This window comes from Dermacentor variabilis, chromosome 3, assembly GCF_050947875.1.
Source record: "Dermacentor variabilis isolate Ectoservices chromosome 3, ASM5094787v1, whole genome shotgun sequence".
Taxonomy (NCBI): Eukaryota; Metazoa; Arthropoda; class Arachnida; order Ixodida; family Ixodidae; genus Dermacentor; species Dermacentor variabilis.
In genome coordinates, this window is record NC_134570.1 from 131019282 (window position 1) to 131041004 (window position 21723).

General features: G+C 46.4%; 1 protein-coding gene across 1 annotated transcript in view; it reads left to right on the forward strand.

Moving 5' to 3' along the window:
- Positions 1–257: 257 nt before the first annotated feature.
- The window catches only part of LOC142574185 (signal peptide peptidase-like 2B), a 43759-nt gene continuing 22293 nt past the window's right edge, over positions 258–21723 (forward strand). Inside the window, exons 1-9 of the mRNA XM_075683334.1 lie at positions 258–367; positions 3148–3276; positions 8649–8828; positions 10423–10503; positions 13217–13365; positions 14259–14345; positions 16369–16538; positions 19025–19121; positions 21411–21609. Coding sequence (XP_075539449.1) covers positions 305–367; positions 3148–3276; positions 8649–8828; positions 10423–10503; positions 13217–13365; positions 14259–14345; positions 16369–16538; positions 19025–19121; positions 21411–21609 — 1155 coding nt within the window. The 5' untranslated portion in view covers positions 258–304. The remainder of the gene's footprint in view (positions 368–3147; positions 3277–8648; positions 8829–10422; positions 10504–13216; positions 13366–14258; positions 14346–16368; positions 16539–19024; positions 19122–21410; positions 21610–21723) is intronic.

Consider the following 21723-nt stretch of genomic DNA (forward strand, 5'->3'; position numbering starts at 1 on the left):
AGTGCGGCTTCCCAAAAGGAATACTCGTAAATGAGTGAGAGGACATAGGGATTAGTGCGAGGATTGAGACACGCCCAGAATGTGCTGTAAGACGTGTGGCAAATATAAATGCAATTGCGACTGCACAGTCAAGAGCAATGATAAAATTAGCGGATATCATACCGCTGGTGCCTAGCCGAAAAAGATGATGATGCCATTCCCGCGCAAGAACTGCGTGCAGTCGGCACGAGCCAACGATCGAAAAGAAGAGGTTAGGTTCCATTTTGCGCTGGCTGGTAGCGTGACCACCGAAAATCGAAGAGAGATGACGCCCGGCTTCTTCATCGCTGCGTCGATTCAGATCTTCTTCGCCGGAATGGCTGTAAACGTGAGTTTGGATAACCATCTGTGATGGCCACAATATTAGTTGTCGATGTTGGTGGGTTGTAGCAACAGACTGGTTTAGCCTGGCGATCAAGGCGCGCAGTTTCTCCACGCGAGCGTCTATTGCAATGCCATTGCGGTGTTTCACCACACGTGTCCATCAAACCAGTCTACCTTAAGAATGCGATAAAGAGACGTGAGTTTAGTTGCGGACTATAACTGATCTTTCGGCGAACACACGTTGTTGCAGGCACGCATGCGGAAAGGTCCTTCCGTTGCAGGTTCTCCAGCATCGCGTCCCTTTCATCTTGGAATTTCGAGCACGACCAGGACGACCACACAAAGTGTCCACAATTGGCATTGCTGGCAACGAAAAAGCTAATTCTCATGCATACGCAGTGCTCTATCCTCCTCTAAAGTGTAGTCAATTTTAAGAAGATATATGACATTAGAGTTTCTTTGAGTTCCACCACGTATGCCCCGCGTAAAAGAGATTTCGTTGAAAGGAAGCCTTACTTCTATATCTAATAATATCTGATAACGACATCTGCTAGTACACCAGCATGGTTATTCAAGACGGGGCATAAATTATCGGAACTGTACAGCATGCGACGAGACACGAGACATTGAGCGCTAACAGTTCAGAAGCGACCCTAGGTAGTGCCTGGAGAAGACAACTATCGCTGAAAGGCAAATGTTTGCACCATGCGCAGTGTCGCCACCGTGACTGGCGCTATCTGGAATATTCGTCAACCCGCCGTGGTTGCTCAGTGGCTATGGTGTTGGGCTGCTGAGCACGAGGTCGCGGGATCGAATCCCGGCCACGGCGGCCGCATTTCGATGGGGGCGAAATGCGAAAACACCCGTGTGCTTAGATTTAGGTGCACGTTAAAGAACCCCAGGTGGTCAAAATTTCCGGAGTCCTCCACTACGGCGTGCCTCATAATCAGAAAGTGGTTTTGGCACGTAAAACCCCAAATATTATTATATTATTATTATTATTGGAATATTCGTCGAGCAGCCATAAGTACTCTTGTTGTGCTATTGAAAAGCTGCAGTCATAGAATCGCTTTACGCCGGTACCTCTATTACTTAAGGTGGAGTAGCAATTTCCATGTTTAAGTTCGACATAGTTTGATACGTTCGCACTCAGTCGTGCCCCTCTAGCTTTTCCAGTATGCCTTAATGAGGTATGCGTGTTTACAATAACCATTTGCCTCCTCTGCTATATTGTCGGACTCAACGGGCGTGCTCGCTGTTGTTGAGCAAAATTATCGAGGCCGAGAACACTCTACTGAGGCAACTCAATATATGCCAAGACAATGCGCGTACTAGCAATAAACGCAAATCTTGAGTGCAGTGTTTCCTTGACTACATTTGTCCCTCATTTGCTTTGGGCTAGAAATGTCTACATGTTGGATTCTTGACGTGCTTAGAATCTGCCCATAAAGTAACCCATTCCATGTAATAACTCGCTACGCAATAACCCATAGTCAACCTGATAAATGTACGCATGCATAAAGAGATAACAGTATTTCATCACAATAACTAAAATTTAGATTCTTCTGTTTTACTTGCCAAACAATGATTTGATTGTTACACGCGCCGTAGTGGGGGATTCCGGATTAATCTCAACCCTCCTGCGGTTCCTTAACGTAGACTCAGTGCACGGTATATGGGCGTTCTCGCATGTCGACTCCTTCGAAATGCTGCCGCCGTTCACAATAACTACCAAATTGTTGAAATCGCCTGCAATGTGGCAGATGAAAGCGGTTGTTGTAACATACCGTGAAGGAAAAAGGGGCACTCCCCCCCCCCCCCCCCACTGCCTCCAAGTAATATGTACTTATACTGTAGCTCCCATCTGACGATGGGTGCACGAACCAAGTTACTATAGCTTTTCGTATATTCGACATGTTCCGCCATGCCGCAGACGTGCCTCGCTTGCATGTTGAGAACCACTTCGAGCCTATACACAGGGGTATTTATTACGGCGCCTGCGTGGCTACAAGTCGCCGAGACTCATTTTATTTCGAACGGAGCTTTGTACATAACCCATAGATCCCGTAACGACTTGGCTAAAGTGATGAAAATTTTTATGTAACATCTACACTGATTTGGATGTGGTGCAACTTGCGCTAGTTTTGAGAAGTTCGAACAGCGAACAATATAACGCAATTGGCAGCCTGCTCTCAACAAGTCTGTCTGTGTTGGATCATTCGCGCACATGTATTGCAAAAGAGTTAGGTTCGTTGTATGATAAACCACTTCAGAGTATACTTATTTTTTTTTTCATGGAAATGACATTGAATGAGGAGCGATGGATCCAGACATGGTGGCGATGCATAGATCTATGTTTGTCAAAAGGAAGTTTTGCTTACGATACCATTCTGACATCGCAACACAAAGCAAGATGAAGGCAACAAAATATAAATAGGAGTGCTAGAACTTTCTATAACGACTATTGCAAGACTTTTCGCCTTTCCTGGATAGTCTTCATATGTAGCTCCATCTTTATCATTTATAGCGTGTTTCCACCTATAGGCATCTCCTGCTTGCCTTTATTTATGGTAGGCATCCTTATATCCCAGTGGTTTATAGGAATGAATGCTACATGGGCGGATAAAATCGCTTAGAATTCCGAAAGAAGATGACATAACCCTCTTTGCACGTTAACTCACAAAAACTTAGCCCGCACGATCGCAGAATATGAGAGGCCGTGGATATCGCGCCATATGCATGCCATGGCCGCATATCCCAGTCTGAGCACTGAAACTTGCGCAGCCTGTCGGAGCTAGCAACCGCCTGGACAGCGCGGTTATCCTACTCAAGGCGGAGAACTCGAGCCCGGTGTTCTTCTGCGCCGCCTTCGTGCCCGCCATCAAGGACATTCCCAAGAAGGAAGAGGACGCCGTGAGTGGAACTTCACACGACGCCGCGAATGTAGACACAAAAAAATTCCGTGTCAAGGCAGATGAATGGTAACGCGTAAAACCAGTCGCCTTGCGCGAAAGCCTTACTATACGATTAAACACTGCATAGCTTAAGCTTCTGTTCCTGGTCTGCAGAGTTCGTAGTTAGAATGCGCGTGCTAGTAGCTAACGCGCGGGCACGCAAAGCTCCACAAGCAGGTCTATTTACAAAAGAATCTGAGGACACCTAAGCATTTCTCGTGGGTTGAGAATGCGAGAACGTTAATGTCCAATTGAACACTGGTGAGCGGTCCTTCGAGTTTTGTGCTGCGAGTAATGTACCCTAGTGGTACGTGCCGCCCGAGCCAGCCAGCGCCAGCAGCCTCTGATGCCAACGCCGCTTGGCACCGACGTCCTGCGCGACGACAGACCGAGGAAGCAGCAGCGGCCACCAGAGCCGGCAAGCGCCCGCAGCAGCTAAAGCCCCTGCATCTACGCGCCACCGCCGCTTTCTTAAGTAGCGACAAGCTTTGTTGTGCGCCGCTTTTCCCCTCACACCAAATGCGGTTCCGGTATTTCCGGTTCCGGCATTTCCGGTTTAAAATTTTCCGGTTCCGGCCTTTCCGCATCCTGGAGTTGCGCTGCGGAACTTTCCGCTTTGAATGATGTTAGACGATGGTGAGACGCCCGCGCGTGCTTAGCAGAGCTGTGGCAGTCAACATAAGAAGAATGCAAAGCGGACAAGCTGTTGTATTCCGCTGAAGTAGTAGTTCGCGGTCGCTGTTGTCCAAATGCACGAAAAACGGCAGTGGTCTCCAAGCGCCCAGGCACTACATTCCACTGTACGTTGTCGCTCGTGCCACAACCCGTCGCAGGTTGACGCGAAGCAGCGAACACGAACAGATCGCTGCTAACAGTAGGCGGTGGTTCTTGGATGAAATCGCATTCACAGTTTCAACCGCAGCTCGTGCAATTAAAGCCTCTCCAGCGGCGCGAAAGTAAACAACGCTAAAAAACAAAGCGTCACTTTCACTCGGAACAGGAAGCTGCAGCTACGTAAGTTCCGCTTGAAGCCCGAAGCTAAGGGGGTGAGTGGGAGAGGAGCGTGGAGGAGGAGGGCAGGTTGGCGGTACTTAACCTGGTCAGCGGAAACGTGTATGGAGGGGCTTTAGCAGCAGCCAAGCCCAGTGGGGGTGAGGGAGAGAGATACGGAGCGTGCGCCGGCTTCCGAGAGCGAAGGTGATGTGACGTCGCACGATGCCCTCGCCCTTCAGGAAACACCTGGCGCGCTAAGGCAACAGCAGGCTTTCCCTTTCTGCCGCTGTGCTCCGTCGAGGCGCGCTCGTGAGGCGTCGCAGCTAAAAGGATTTTACCTGTTGTTTCACTGCTACATACGACAGACGTTGGCCTTCTCGCCCAGGGTAATTCGACGCTTGCTTTGGCATCAAAGCACATTGAATGCAATGTGGGTATGCTAATGCTCTCCAAGCTGGTATAAGCCAAATATTGCCTTCTAAAATGCCACACTCTCATCCTAGCTCTCAGTTTGTGTTCCCCGATTCTCGTTTTTCGTTCATACAAGATTTCTCGTTGCAATGGTAAGTCTTGAGCCGCCGGGAAAAGCTTGCTCGCATTGTTTTATTGCGGTAGCAATAATAGGCCTATTTTCTTTAACCTACACTTCGGGCAGCCTCATGTAGGCGAGTGTAGTGCTGGGCAGTGTCCGCTACGTCGTGTGCTGCAGTTCGTTCGCTAGGCTATAGCCAATCAGAGCAGACTGCGCGTCGTCTTTTGCATCAGCAGACGAAAAGCACATGGCTCATCACTTCACCTTGACTTCGCCCTTAGACTGAGTATGTGTCCTTGGCCTGAAACTAAACGCCAATGTAAGGGCTTCCTTTCATCAGCAAATCTAGACATATTGCAGCGAAATATGCCGCGAATGCGCAGTGCACGATGACGACCCGACAATGCGTAGACACAGCGCGAAGTCTGAAACAGCTCGCACCATGCGTTAGCATTGTAATTTTATCTTCTGGGAAGATTAAATAACCTGCGTCTGTGACTCATCGTGACGCAACCACTTCTTTACCGTCCTTCTAGCAAATATTCTCTATCGTCGCAATGTCAGAGTCGACAGTCACAGACGAAATGGCACTGCGCGTTTGTGAATGACAGCCTGCTTTTTTGTTGTCTGCTGCCTACACTCATCGAAACTGCAGTGTAGAATGTGTAGTTTTCATGTTACACTACATCTATCAAAAATGGCTTCGTGTTGGCAGGCGGCTACACTCTTCTGCACCAAGTAAAAAAATTTTGACTTCCTACAATAGTTACAGTCGTGTAACCAGTGTAGTTAAAGAATCGCCGTAATTTAACCACTCGAAGCACGCTCGTGCGGTTGGTGTCACTACCGCCGCCGCCATGTAATCACACGTGTGGCACTCACTTGGAGAACCAGAATGTCTCCGGAGGTGCGAGCGATGCGCCGTACGTTTGGTTGCCATAACAACAAAACTTAGAGTGCAGCTCAGCTGCGGTTCTGCAGCGGAGCCAGAGCGGGGTTCTGCCTTGAGATGTGGCATGAACGTCAAGCGCACAGACGCTAGCCTACTTTGCAGGTGTATGCGTAATACACCGAGAGAGAGACAGAGAGAACGTTATTGAATTTTTTTAGAGGGAGGCGGTCAATTAGCAGGAGACCCACCGCTCAGGGTCTCACTTGCTACATTCGCCAATGCCGATTGGATGAACGCAGCTGGAATCTTTGACCTTGAGGGGCCGGGAGATTCTTTCATTTCAAACAGCGTCAAACAGCACGGACGAAGAAGAGCACGGGGCCAACTTTTCCTTGTCCTTGTTTTTCCTCTTCCTTGCGATGAATGCAGCAAGGAATCTTTGACCTTGGGAAGCAGGGAAATTCTTCCAATTCAAACAGCGTCAAACAGCACGGACGAAGAAGAGCACGGGACCAACTTTTCCTTGTCCTTGCGATGAACGCAGCAAGAAATCTTTGACCTTGGGGGGCAGGGAGATGCTTTCATTTCAAACAGCGTCAAACAGCACGGACGAAGAAAAGCACGGGACCAGCTTCTCCTTGTCCTTGTCTTTGGGGCTCTTTGGAATGAATAATCCGTACCTACTAGCTCACGCCCAAACACTTCTGCGGCAGCGAAAGCTCGGTTCCTGTAGGGAGGCGGGGTGGGGTGGAATAGCAGTGCTAGTAGAGTACGCGTTCTGCGTTGGTTAGTTGTCCGCCGCGTTTACATTTTGGAGGTGGCGAATCTTCAGAGCCCCAAATACGGTCCGGTGCATACAGCGGTCTGAGTAGGACTGACAGCACACATCAAGCAAGAAAGGCTGACGTCTTTATTTTTTCCTCATCTCGTACATAAGATTCGGCAGAGACACTTCATAGTGCTTAGGTGTGGGAATGCGAAATCTTTATAGTCCTTTTGGAGAAATGTTCGTTTTTTTCCTGCGTATTCCTCGTCTGCGCAAGCTCTCGCCTGCGTTTTAACTGCACCTCATGAAAACGCACCAAGCACGTCAACGCACTCACTTGCCCGCGAGGCTTTCATAATTCGAAGGACCGCTTAGCGGAGTTGAAATGGACATTATTGCCTTTTTTGTTATACGCTCATTTTATACCTTCACGACGTAGAGCCACTTCCTATCCATTGGCTGCGCCGCCACGTGCCTAACGACGTACGCACTATAGGCTACAAGGTTGGTCAACCAGATGGCTGCGATGTGGCGTGCGCACGCACTAGGCACAGCTTTAGTCAGAGAGAACCCTGGAGCCGCCATGGCGTCCGGGAAGCGAGCCCGTATCGCACCCTGGAGGCCCGGGTTCGATTTTTTTGCACAGACGGAATTCACCTGGTGTTCTCTGCAAAGGCACTAGTTTACTTTGTTTCCAGGAACCTGCCTCAAAATTTAAAGCAGAACAGAGCATTGTATTGCGATAGCAGTTCTATGGACACCCCGGGCGCATTTCTGCCGTCGGCGTCGCCGTGACATTCCGTATAAAGTCCAAGGGCGATAAAACCGTCGCCGCGTGCCGTAGTTTTCCTAGAGGGTGTCGGCCGTATGCTGTATGTGCGAGTGAAAGAGTGCGAGGGTGAGCCGACGAACGCGGTTCGACCTCGCGTGCGCGAGCGAGGAACGCGGGCAGGAAGCGTACCCTCTCCTTTCGCGCGCGAAGCAGGGGGGCCAGGCCAACACCAACTGGTTAGGCAAGGGAGGAGGGGCATTCTTCTCCGGCGGCTGCTAGGGTGCCTCGATGTCCTCCTCGCCCGCCGCTCCGCACAGAGCGCGGGCAACCGCGGCGTCTACTACGGCGGTGGGCACGCGACTGGCGGCCGCCGTAGGGAAGCATTGCCGACGTGCGTGGGTCCTGAAAGCGGTCTGCGACGTAGCTAAAGTGCGCGCCCATGCGGGCGTCATATTCAAAGCAATCTACAATTTGTGCAGAGTGCGCGTAGGGCCGATAGTTTTGTTTGCGCTCTGCCTTCAATGTTTCGTTCGCGCTTAAGCGAGATATGCACGACGATCAATTTGCTGGCTGGTGCCGCGATTCCTCACTCAAGCATTTTGACAGGGGGTTACCGCGCTCATTGAGCAAGATGCGTTCATGTTCACGTGTGTACGCGTGACGCCATGCTTGTTAATTTAGTTAAAAACGTTAGCGCGCTAGTTGGTTTGAATCCATTATAGGATGCATAAGCACGACTGAACAAGGACGTAGAAAAAAAGTAGACTCACCACGACAGCGATGTCTCTGTGTGTCTCTTTCTTCCTAGGTCCTCGTTGAGTCATGCCCACATATCCTATCATTGTTAATTTAGCTAGTAAGCGAATCTTTACAGGTTTATATGGCCGCTAAAAGTATCCCTACTTCGTACAGCTATCCACTAATTTGCTGTTGCAATCGGAGCTACGCCTTTCTGGCAAAGCGTTTACATTTTTTTTTCACTTGTTGTTACTGTTCGTCGTCGGCCATTTTTGGTACGGTCACTCGGTCACGCCGCTGACTACAACGCCGGTTTTTCGCGTAATGGGGCCGTATAGTGCTTTCACACTATTAAGTGTTTAGCCTACCTGTGCTCTCTTGCAAGCTTCAGGCGCACGCCGGAAACACCGGTGTCAGTTTTCATCCCGACTGTGTTGCGAGAAGCCTAAGAGTTTCCAGTGTAGCCAGGGCGCTGTTGCCTCCTGCGCCGTGTCGCGTCAACACGTCACCCTCCGCGTATTGTTGGAGGCGGTCCGAGTAGCTGTGACGGAACCCTAAACCTTGCCATCGCTTTCAATTTTTCACCGCCTGGGCGAAACTGCCCAATTTTTCTCATGGTCCTCGCCTCCTACATGCAGGAGTACCAACCGTTCCTGAACACGCTCAACGACACGGACTGCGACTACGAGCGGCGTAGCTTCGAGGGCAAAGTGGTGCTGTTGGAGCGCTGCGACAACACCTCCAACGACGAGCTGATCCAGCAAGCGAAGAGCGCCAAGGCCAAGGGCGTCCTCGTTTCCGTCAACGCCAGCCGCGCGGTACGCAAAGCGAATTGAATCCGCCGGTCTGTGGGTTTGGGCTTTCAGGCGCCATTAGGATCGGCACTAGGGGCCAACTCCGATTTTCAAGGTCCTATATGTAGGGGTTCGTGAAAAAAAGCCGCACTGTCTCCGATACAAACACAAAATAATTTTTTATGTGGGACAAAAAGCCCTGAGTTCCCCTGAAAGTAATGTCTAATGAAGACAGATACGCTTGTCCAACTTTTATCTCTTTGTTCGAAGCTACCTTGGATGTCCTCAACCTTAATGCTGTCGAATGGTCCGTGCGAAGTTGTCTTCTGCTCGCGCTGATAAATTTCATTCTCCCATTGAATTTTCTTTTTTAAAGGAAGAAATTAAATCACATGGAGCTGGGTCTGATGAATACGGTACGTGGGGAACGCTAGCCGATCCCTCAGGGAGTAAATGCCACGTCGTTACTTCAGAAGTGCACACTACACCTTTGTGCTATCAACCGCCGAACCGGTTTGAATAAAATCACTTGCGTTTAAGAGAGAAAACTGAATTGTGCCATGCGCAGGAACCTGAATTTTATTTTAGGTCCGCTACATTTGTTAATAAATTGGTTATAATTAATCAGTTTAAAAGAAATGAAGCACGTTTCATAACTGCATAAAAAACAGATATGTCTGTACTGTAAACTTACTATGTTAGAGAATTTCAAACGTACAATTGTGACGTACTAGATTATAGCTTACGTGGAGATGTTGCACTATTTACGGGAGTTTTTTCAATGTCCTGCTTACTAATTATTGATATATTTCGGAAGGCTGTATAATAAATCAGTTCGGTCGCTTTGTATATCTCAGAATGTGGGGTTTGCCGAATTGTGATATATTTTCTTTATTGCCTGGTTAGAGGTTTGTAAAATTTGCTCTTCAGTTTCCTTTAACTTATTTGTGTCCAATATTTCTTGCTACAGAAAATCTCCCTGCGGCTAGTAGACCTTAAATTTTTCTTTTAGGCCCCACGAACGTCGTCAAATTTGGTGCAGCGCAAAGCGAACAGGAAAGTTTCTCCGTTCCTCTTGAGGTAAAGTTTGCTCTTAAATTGTTTCATTCAAGCAATCAAGGCTCCCTTTCTGCAAGTGATCCTCACTAATGGCGTAGAAAAACGCTGTCAACTGACATAATGCAGCAAGCGACATCACATCTTTACAGCAGCCGCAGACAATGCACTACGACACCAACGTGTTGCTTCAATGCCGCAACAACATGTAAGACCAATGATAATGAAACTGGCCTGTCCTTCATTATTAGCGACACTAGCGCGGTCACAACGAAAAGTGAGGTCCAACTTAACATGTTTGGTGCTACCTACCTTCACTAAGTCAGCCGTCCAATCCACAGTTTTACTTCCTAATTTTGAGAAAGTGAAACCTCAGAGGGTGTAAGTGCGGGTGCTGCATTTATAATTACCGCTCTAACTGCCCTTCTGCCGAGAATTCGGTGAGCTTTGTTTTAATAGGCTATAATTGCGCTGCAACTGGCTATGAATTGAATCAACCGTTGTTACGCTGCTACTACGATTCCGAGCAGCGCGCAGTAATTTCATGAATCTTCTCTCGCAGGCTGAAGAATCGAAGACGGCTATCAAAAAGCTCGACATCATTGTGGGTTTTGTCAGCAACGAAACTGCTCACAGGATTGCGGTAAGTCACTTGGCGGTAAACGGCGACAATCAAACTTATCCAATTTTATCCATTCAATGAACTACATAGGCATACTGCCACTAATTAGAAAGGGATAGTAGTGATTCATCATACCTAGTTTTAGGGCGCCAAAAACCAACACAACACACATGAGAGGCAACCGGACAACGGACAATGTCTGCTGTATGTTTTTTTTTTTTTGACGCCTTAAAAATAGGTATGATGAACAAATGCCAACTTGCCCACCAAGAAGTTCCCTTCAGGATGGTAGTGAGAATGTAATGGCTAAAATGAATAGCAAGTGGCTATTTCTGGCACAATCATCACAAGCATATAGTTGTATATTCGTTCATTTTACGTTCGTGCTTTTCGTTTTCCTTGCGTCACTCAGTTTTAACTAGCTTCCAGGGGTAAATTAATTTCTGACTAGCCATTTGAAAGTAGCAATAAATGCAGCAAGAATGTAAAGTACTATTAGGAAAATTTGAGGGCCATAAACACACAGGGCATAAGGAACGAGACACACACCACACGCATGTGGTGTGTGGTTCTTTTCCTACGTCCGGTGTGTTTATAGCACTCAAAATTTTTATAATAATGCATCACCAACCAGCCCACTTATCCATGGTTAAGAATGTAAACAACACATATTGTGTTTTTTTTTCATTTGATTCCAAGCCTGTGCATTGATTGTGAAGACCTGTGAATAAGAGCCGTAGCTCTGAGCGTGCTTCTGTTAAGGCTACAGGAAGACAGAATGTTGCAATGAACTGTTACTCATCATGTCACAACATTTCTTTTTCATCTTTTGTGCTTTATTACTGCAATTCCAATGAAGACGGATATGCCCCACTCTTTAAATATTTTCTTACAAATACAGAGTGACTTTTGCAATCGTCTACAAATCGAATGAACACAAATAGTACTCCCCAATAACTTCTACTTCTCTGTGCAGGCTGCTACCTTCACTATAATTCCGATTATCATGCACTGTAACGCACTTGTATAGTGACAAGCCTGATAATGAAAAAGTACACAGACAGCTCACGTCCCCGACTCGGACATGTAACTCCTCTCTATACCTGTGCTCTAGTCGCAAAAATCATGTTTCGAATTCTGGCCCCTTCAAACAAACAATCTTGCATTTCTGTGTGTCCTGTCCATCATTCGTGCAATGTGCAAGCAGTTAAAAGCCCCGCCGTAGTTTGCTCAGTGGCTTTGGTGTTGGACTGCTGAGCACGAGGTCGTGGGATCGAATCCCTGCCGCGGCGGCCGCATTTCGATGTGCGCGAAATGGGAAAACATCCGTGTACTTAGATTTAGGTGCACGTTAAAGGACCCCAGGTGGTCGAAATTTCCGGAGTCCTCCACTACAGCGTGCCTAATAATCAGAAAGTGCTTTGGCACGTAAAACCCCATGATTGAATTCAATCACTTAAAAAAAAGAAACATTGCGAGGACGGTCAACCGTCGCCTTTTCGAGTGTAAAGCGATAGCACTGAAAGATCCCCGACTGCTTCTCACGCTTACCGGCAACTGCAGCTCCTGCAATCGTAATGTTTACCGGGAAACGCTGGCGGCGAACGCTATGCACGAAGGCGAGCTTCCTGGTAGAAACACGGCCTCTTGCGTGCTCCGCGATGCGTCGGAGGCGAACACCCTCCGGAGGTGTTGCAGAGAACCTGGCGCGCCGCTCTGTCGCGCTACGAGATTTGCGCGAGCCGGCGAGCCCATATCTCGGATGTCGTGGCCGGTCTGTGAATAGTAGAAATGCTGGAAAAGGGTTTTTTTGAGTTTCCGCATAACATAAATACGTCTTCTTGTCTACGCAAATTACAATCCGGCGCTACCTGTCTCTATATTGTGTTTAGATTGTACTTTACTATTCTTGTGACGGATGTTACTTTGAGGAATTCAAATAGTTCAGTAACACCCCTGCGCCTATCGCATGGCCCGCGTGGTTGGGGTTCGGAATGATCTTTCACCAAACCACGTCCGACGCCGACATCATTTTTTTTTTAACTGGAGCCCTTCAACTCTGTACATTGTCGCTTGTACCACCTGGTAAGATATGCTTGTAGACTGTGTGTGCAGCTTTCAATGTAGTGAGCTGCGAATTGAAATTCCAAGCGTGTTTCATTCGATGAGAAACGTGACGCGGTAGTCTAAGTGGGATGGAAGGGATGATTAAACACCGTTCACCAGTTGGCAAACATATATATATATATATATATATATATATATATATATATATATATATATATATACATATATATATATATATATATATATATATATATATATATATATATATATATATATATATATAAGGAAATTATGGGGTTTTACGTGCCGAAACCCCTTTCTGATTATGAGGCATGCTGTAGTGGATGACTCCGGAAATTTCGACTTCCTGGGTTTCTTTAACGTGAACCTAAATCTAAGTAAACGGGTGTTTTCGCATTTCGCCCCCATCGAAATGCGGCCGCTGTGGCCGGGATTTGATCTTGCAAGCTCGTGCTCGGCAGCCCAACACCATAGCCACTAAGTAACCACGGCGGGTATATATATATATGTATAGATTCTGAATCAGTTGCGAGGGTAGTATTAAAGCACGGGGCGTGTCATTATCGGGCATAGTCGGTTAATGATCGCACATCCACACGAGCTGCGCCAGTTAGCCTGCTCGTGTATTATTCCTCTTCGTGCGCAGCGCTATGACGACCATCACAATGAGAGCCTAGTGGTGAAGCTCTTCTGGATGCCAACGTCGTTCGACTGGAGCTTCCTCGTTATCTGGTTGATCGCCATGGGCACAGTCGTCGCGGGCGCCTACTGGTCCGGCGTGGCGCAACTCTCCCAGTGGGTATACCTAACGTCTTCGCTGACGCCGCTAGTGCGTCAGCAAAGACAGCGCAGCGTCAACGTTTCATCCCTTTTCAGCATTTCTTCGAATCCAATTCTATGTTCCTTGTTCCTTACCATTGTACCTGGATTTCTTACTTGTTTCGTTCATTTGAGTTCTTCTTGAGATTACTTTATACCGCATCCCCTTTTACCCAATGTCCCAGTTAGGGGATCGGAAGGTGTGGTGAATAAATGAATAAAATAAATTATATGTTATTGGCCTTGATGCACAGGCCCTACTACCTGCTTGTTACAACTTCAGAGTGGTGCACTAAACAAGCATGCGACAAACCCATCGCAGCCGACGAGCAAAAAGAGTCTGCAATGACGTGTTTCAAATATCTTTCCACGATTTTTTTCTCCCTTTTAGGACTAGTCTTCCAAGATTTTCGCCCTCGCTAGTCTTTCTTTTTCTCTCTGATGACACTGGCATTCAATATTTTTGTCGCCTCGTCTTGTTGGCTTGCATAATAAGGAAGGCCAGGATTTGGAAGCGACGCGAAAGAAGCCTGAGCACCGAAGGTTAAGAAGCGAGAATTAGGCGGTTCCATAAACAGTATCCGAAACCACTGAATTGTCGTAGTTGATGGCAAGGAATTTCTGGGATATCACAAAGTGACCATTTTGTTGTTCGCTCGGACTTTTCCATGGCTGTTATCGATTGCCACCAGCAAGAAATTTCAGGCTGTCCTCAAGGAAACTTTTGTAGGTAGTACGCATTCAAGCCATAGGAACGCCAGATATAAAAACAAAATGGCCTGGATGTATCTCTTCACTGGGACTCGAAATAATTAGATGGTCTTTGAAAAGTGCGAGCTCTTAATACTCTGTCGCCTGGCTTACCGCAGGTACCAGCCCAAGGTCACCAAGCCCAAGAAAAAATCTCGGCGCGCCGCCAAAAGCCACCGCCAAGCTTCCGAAGCAAACGCGGACATGTGCGCATATTTATTTATATTTTTGGCATTTCTCCTTCGAGGACGTAACTCTTCGGCCAGAAAGAAAACTAGACATGAACTAGGATACATTTTGCATTCTTAAGTTCTTTCCAGCGTAGTTAGATTTATCAGTTCGTTCGAACGCAAGTGTAATGCCCCTGCTCCTTAGAATACTGCAGGTTCACCTAGGCTCTGGACTATGCTAATTTTTCCACGACTTTGAAATATATCAAAGTTAACCTTCACTTGTTCTACTTTCAGTGTGCTAAATCCTCTGAGCCTGCGTGCAAGAACTGTGTAAATGATGCACTTCGGTGGCTGCACCTCAGCTTGTCGTTAAAGACGCTGCATGTCGGTTGCAAGTAAATATAAATGCTCGGCGCAGTAAAGCTCCTACATGTGTATCACTGTGTCTAGTTCGCGTTGGCAGTGGCAAAACACAGAACGCGAGAACTAACTACGCTCTAACTTATGGAAGTTTAGTTCTTATATTTAACGTATTCCTATGTTGTGGTTTTCATGAGGATTGCGTCACTAAGCATAAAAAAGCACCGCAGTCAAATATCCCATGCAATGTACATTTTGCGCCTAATGCGCCTAAATATAGGTCACGAAAAATGTAGAGAGATGCCAGGAGGAAATGGAGCAGCTAATTCCACGGAAGGCGATCAGAGCTCCTTAAATTCATTTTTCCTAGCGTTAGAATAAATGCAAGCACGAAGAAAACAAACTACAAGTGTTCGCGGTAGTGGCCGTTTTAAGACCATCACGTTTGATGGTCATAAAATGACCAGTACCACGCAGCTTTACGTTCATGCATGAACAATGCACGTAAGCACACCTGCGTGAAATGTACCAGCTTGCCGAACGTAACAGGAGCAAGAGCCTCTGGGAGGCCACTTGGCCTTTTGCTATTGTTTCTCCTTCTTGTAAAAGAAAGAAATAAACTGAATTGAAAAGTATTAATGGCTATATACAGGTATCCAGGAAACAAGACTTAAAGACCACCAGAGAATTGAAAGGCCGAATTCATAGTAAAGGTTTTGGTAACAGGAGCAAGAGCCTCTGGGAGGCCACTTGGCCTTTTGCTATTGTTTCTCCTTCTTGTAAAAGAAAGAAATAAACTGAATTGAAAAGTATTAATGGCTATATACAGGTATCCAGGAAACAAGACTTAAAGACCACCAGAGAATTGAAAGGCCGAATTCATAGTAACGGTTTTGGTAACAGGAGCAAGAGCCTCTGGGAGGCCACTTGGCCTTTTGCTATTGTTTCTCCTTCTTGTAAAAAAAAGAAATAAACTGAATTGAAAAGTATTAATGGCTATATACAGGTATCCAGGAAACAAGACTTAAAGACCACCAGAGAATTGAAAGGCCGAATTCATAGTAAAGGTTTTGGTCACAATGGTCCACTCGGCCTGAGAAGGATAGCGAATGAAGAAATCAGCCCAATGTAGAAAATTAGGAGTTCATAAAGGGTCTGTTTGGGCAACTTGCTACATCTTTGAACGGGCTGCCATTTTATTTTAGTCATACACTAACGTGATGAACAGGCAACGCTAGGAAAAAATTATGTATTATGCAGGCACGTTATGAACTAAACACGCCGTGCGTAAACACAGAAATCAGCCTCCGAAGAAAGCTTCTCATTTCATAGTCACGCAGGAAGATATAGTACGCGTGCCACATCTTATACAATATCATCGACTATTATGCGAAATATAAGGATTTAGAAGTACTACCTTTCCTTGCGCATCTATGAGACGAGCTGCGTCCTTCTGACATTCACCAGCCCATGTTTGTCTCTTTTGTGCCATATGATTCGGTAATATCCTAATTGCAGTGGAAAGTTCATTTCGCAGCACATTCTGAGTCAACTGTAAACAGAATTTATTTTTCTTTCGAATATTCATATCTGTAATCCGACTGTCTAGTTTAGCAAGGTGTTTTCATTTTGCTAGCATTTTGCCCTCACGTACCGCATACATGCATGCTTCATTCGTCGTCTCCTTCTACAACAGCGCATCTAACGGGTCTCTCGGGCCCGTCTCCGCTGACCGCGACTTCACGGAGAGCATGGGGGAGATGGAAGAGGAGTTCGCGGTGCCACTCTCACCCAAGGTGGTCATCATGTTCGTGATCCACATGAGTGTTATGCTGCTCGTGCTGTATTACTTCTACCGGTACCTGGGTGAGTGCGCTTGACACGAACTTGGAAATTCCTACCGAATGCATCACCTCCGCACTCGTGAAGTGCGCCTTGCAACTTAATCATCCGCTCTGGTAGAGATCGGCTTACCGAGCGCTGTTATCCTTCAGGAACAATAATAATGTCATAACGCAATGGTAAAGTGAATCTTCAAGGGGTGTACGGCAGCGCAATGAATGGACGGAACAAAAGAAGACACGCAGGTACACGGTGTGTGTGTACTTGTGTGTCTTCTTTTGTCCCGTCTTTTGACCCCTTGAAGATGCATTACCAACAAGCCCACATCGCAACCCTGGTGAAGTGAAGCGCGAATGGCTCCAATTGCGGCTTTCACGCTATTAGCATCTTTGCGATACTTCGCAAGCTTTCCGATATCTGTGTCGGTATATAACCACTTTCCTTTGGAGCAAGCTTGGCTCACTGGGTATGCGCCGCTCTTCAATTACACAAAAAATTTCGTTAAATGTTCTACGGTGATGGGCGGAATCGAAGGCGCGTCACATATATTCAAACACTCTTGTGTTAAAATATATATTGACATAATCGTGTTTGTACAGGGTGTCCCCACGTAACCTTAGCCAAACCTTAAGAATATGCGACTGCCACGTAGCTGGTCAGAGCCAAGGTAACATTGTGCCATCGATTCGAGGTACTCAGATTTTCTTTCAGTCGGCCTAATTATGTCATTAGTCCTAATTAATTAATCAACTTCCCAAATATTATAATTACATGAAAAGCGTGAATGAGAAAATTGTAGAGCAACATCAAAAACTCCCCATACAGCTTTCTGTTGCTCAATACGTGCTACATAAAAGTTCTTTTCCGAGTGTGAAAGAAATCCGTGAATACACGCAAAGTGCCTCAAGCGGCCAGCCGCGCGGCAATTTGCATCTATTTTCGGGCTACTTTCACGCTCGAAAAAAAAAGCTTTTATGCAGCAAGTATTGAGCAGCAGAAATCTGTATCGGGAGTTTCTCATGCTGCTCTACTAATTTCTCCTTCACACTTTTCGTTTAATTAATGTATTTGATAAGTTGACTAATTAAAACTATCTAATTAGGCGGAACGGTTAAAAATATTTTAAGCATCTCTAGGCGACCACAAACAACATTTCCTTTGTCCTGTCCAGCTGCGTGACATTTGCATATTTTAAGGTTTCGCTAAACTTACGTGGGGCACCCTGTACATACAGCGCGTCCAGAGGGAACCAGAAGAGAGCACCCGAAATGCAGCAGATGCCTCCTACATGAAGGTGGCGGCAGCGTGGTGTGTCGCGCTACATTGCTTCAATGCTAACCGCGTTTGCGCCGGCAGTCCATCCTGAGGTGTTTCCTACTTCTTTCTTTACGTCCGCTGAGGTGACGAAGCAAATAATAGTAAATTGGCAAGGGTGCGCCCAATCTTCTGAAACACCAGAACCATAAGGTACTGCATGGTAACTTCCCTCGACATTGCGGTAGTAGCTGAGTAAAAATGCGAAAGGTAATCTCCAAAGACGTAGGGTTTCCCACTAGCGTAGAGCGAGAGAAGATACCTTTGCAGCCGGTTCTGCTCGAACTGCACCATAATCTTCCAATTCGAAGTGCTCTTGTTGGCGCTTCTCTTCAACTGCTTTGCATCAATAATCGATCGATAATGCCTCTATTGCAGCAGTGAACTCAATTTATTCCCTGAATGGCATCCTTCAACGATTTGATTTTGAGATATTCTTTTAGATTGAGGGTATCAGTAACATTTGCGCAGGCTATATAAGTCAGTGGCCATTAGGTGCAGTTCTGGCCATTAAGTGCAGTTGCAACAGAAAAATATTTAAACGTGGCGTCAGTATCGCTGTCAAACAATTGTGATATGTGGGTATTAAACGAATTAACAATAATTCAACGCGCATGCTTCCCAAAGTGTGGCTTTCATGTGCGTCTTCACTCTAACATGACTTGCTACGGGAAAACTTGTTCCGTTTGGTCTGTTTGTTTTTTTTTCTTTCTTTTTGTGTTGATATATATGTCTTGCATTTTTATTCCTTCATATTTTGGTGTTTCCATACTCAAACGGGACCAAAAAAAGTTACTTGGAATTTGGCGCTTGTCCCTATTGCTCATCCCTTGTTCTTTGTACCTTTTGTGTTACTGGCAACTGCAGCGTATGCAGCCGTAAAATTTACCTGGAAACGCTTGCCGCGAACGCTATGCACGAAGGCGAGCTTTGTGTTGGAACCACGGCCTCTTGCGCGGGCCGCGATGCGACGGAGGCGACCGCCAGCTGTAGTTAATGCAAGGAACCGGGCGCACCACTCTATGGCCCCCAAGACACCCATCGCGCCGGCGCGCGCATCTATAGGTCAAAATCAGTATAGTCTAGATCAAAAATAGAAGGTGTACTGCAATTTCAAGCTATCAGAAATCCTGCTTAAGCATATTGGATTCTAGAATTCAGCAACCCCCTGAAACCTCATCTCCTTTTTCCTGTAGTTCACTTGATCGTCATCATGTTCGCCTTAGCATCGGCAGCAGCCTTACTCGCCTGCTTGGAGCCTCTCGTCAACCGGATCAACATTGGAACGTCCAAGTATGAGATCACCAATTTACTCTTACGCTTCATTGCAGCAAAACTTTTACTCGAGACAGGCAACTGTAGCTGATAGACTGTGAATTTCGTTGACACCTCTACTTACCTTTATACAAAAGATATTGCCTCTAAAAGACATCTTAATGGGTCTTATAGTTTTATGGTTTCAATTCCTTTCCTTATAAAATTGTAAAAACAGTAGGTAACAAGTTACACATGACACCGGTTTGCAACTATGAACTGTGTGTGCTGTAGCTTTAGCTTTATGACCACTCTTTTATTGTTTTATTATTATTCCGCTGTATCTTAACTGTGAGGATGGTTTCTTACGTGGCTGTTCAAATTTTTGCAGAATGTAGTATACAGGGGGTGCTATTACTAAATATTTCATATACGCATCGAATAGTTTTCGCTTTTCGATTTGCATTTGATACTAGAACTCCCTATTCGAAGTTACCAAGCATTGGCTTCCTTCGTATATGTAAGCAATTACAACACTTATCGAAGTTTAGATGCAGGGAGAACCAACAAAGTGAGAACTGTTTTGTATCATTCAGCTGCAGGAGAGTCATTGTCGTTGCGCAGCCTCACCAGTCGCAGAGCGAACACTTCTGCCCGACAGTTCCCAGTCATTGAATAGAAATAGCTCACTTCTAGGCAGCATGTATATACAAATTTGTTGTCTCAGATTATATTTGAGCCAGTCTCACTATATTTGTATCCATTTAACTCATTGAAGCGTGTTGCACTATCGCACTTTCTTCCTTCAGAGAGCACATAGATGTACGCGCATTCGTCTGCTTCCTTGTTTCATTACTGCCATGTCCATGGTGTTCCAGGTAACTGAGAGCCGTTGTTTGTCATTTACAAGCTCTTCAAATTGCCCGGACGTCCGATTGCGAAGGGCGCTATAGATATATGTCAAATAATGTGTATCAGCCTCATTGTGTTACCAAATGATACTGTGTGCGTGTGTGTGTAAAAACTTTTATTGTCCGTAAGTGGGGGCACCGGAGCTCCGGTACTGCTCGCAGGCGTCCAGGGAGGCCGATGTCACCCTAAGGGGCAGGGGTTGCTGGCGCCACCTTCAAGCCAAGAACCACATGTCTCCCAGATGGAGATACCTCACGCAAACGGGAAAACCGGAGGACAAATTCTGCAGATTCTGCGATAGAATAGGAACTCTAGGACATATCCTATGGGAGTGCAACTACTACACGGGATAAAATTTATTCAAGGACGAAGACTCATGGGAGACCGCGCTTCATAGCGAAGACCCGGCGGCACAGGCCAACATTGTCCGTCTGGCAGCCGAAGCGGCAAACCGCTTCGTCTACTAACCAAATGACACTATATCTCCAGTTTGCTTTCAAATTCGAAAATGTTTCATATACGATATGATATGCAGTTGTCGTTGCTCCAGAATATTTGTATTCGTTTGGATTCAGAATTTTCGGCATTCTAACATCCCTTCTAGCAAAGCTTTAGTACTTGTAACTTCGAACGGAAGCAAGAGCGCAGTAACCAACAGTAGTGGAATTACAAGGGAGCGCTATTCGGCGCTCTCTTCAGATTTTGTTTATTTCGCGTAGCTTTCCATTACAAGTTTGACAAACTCGAGCAATCGGGAAACGTGAAAAGTTTTCATGGAAGCCGTTTTCGCATCACGGCAAAATAAACTTTAAACATGCTTTGTTTCAATGAACTGGGACAAACCTAATTCAGGTCTGCTATAGCTACAAGGGCAAACATCGAATAAGAATTTTAAAAATGACAGTCGCATAAGTATCCTTACGTGATTTGAATGCGAAAACTTTAGGACTTGTCAAAGATATCACCTGATATTAAACCTACACGCTCAATCCACCTTGCTCTAAATTGCTTCATTCTTAACCTTCATCCACCTTAATCCACGCTGCTCTAATTTGCACAAACCTAAATCTAACGTAATCCACTTCAACGCACCTTAATCCACATTAATCCACTTTACCACAACTTAATTCACTATATTTCAATTTCGAAAGTGGGCCACGGGATTTCGCAGGGCGAGCCACAACAGGCCCATCATCGGGGATGTGGCGTCATCAGTTGGTAACGGGGGTTTTCTTGCCACCCCATGTTAAGGCCGGATGCTCGCCGGATTTTCCGCTTAATAGGCCATATAAAGCTTTCACCTCAAAACAAAAGACAATAAACCAAGCCATCAAGAGGGAAAAGTCATGTATATTGACGAAAGCTAATCGCCTCGGAATGTCGCCTCTAACGCGAAGTGTGACGCGGAACTCGCAGGGTCCCCAAGCAGCTGGCGTTTTGCTGCCAGGCGCCCATGGAGATACGAGAGGTGGCGCTGATAGTGGTCTCGTTCGGCGTGGCGCTAGCCTGGCTGGTACTGCGCCACAACGACGCCGTAGGATGGGCCCTGCAAGACATGCTTGGCATCGCCTTCTGCATCAACATGCTCAAGTCTATACACCTGCCGAATCTCAAGGTGCCCATTCCCGTTGCCGCTTATCAGTGCGGGTTCAGTGCCGTTGAAGAACGAGGCAGAAGGGTGCTTGGCTTATGACAAGGCTACGGCTCGCACCGATTTTGGCGCCTAATA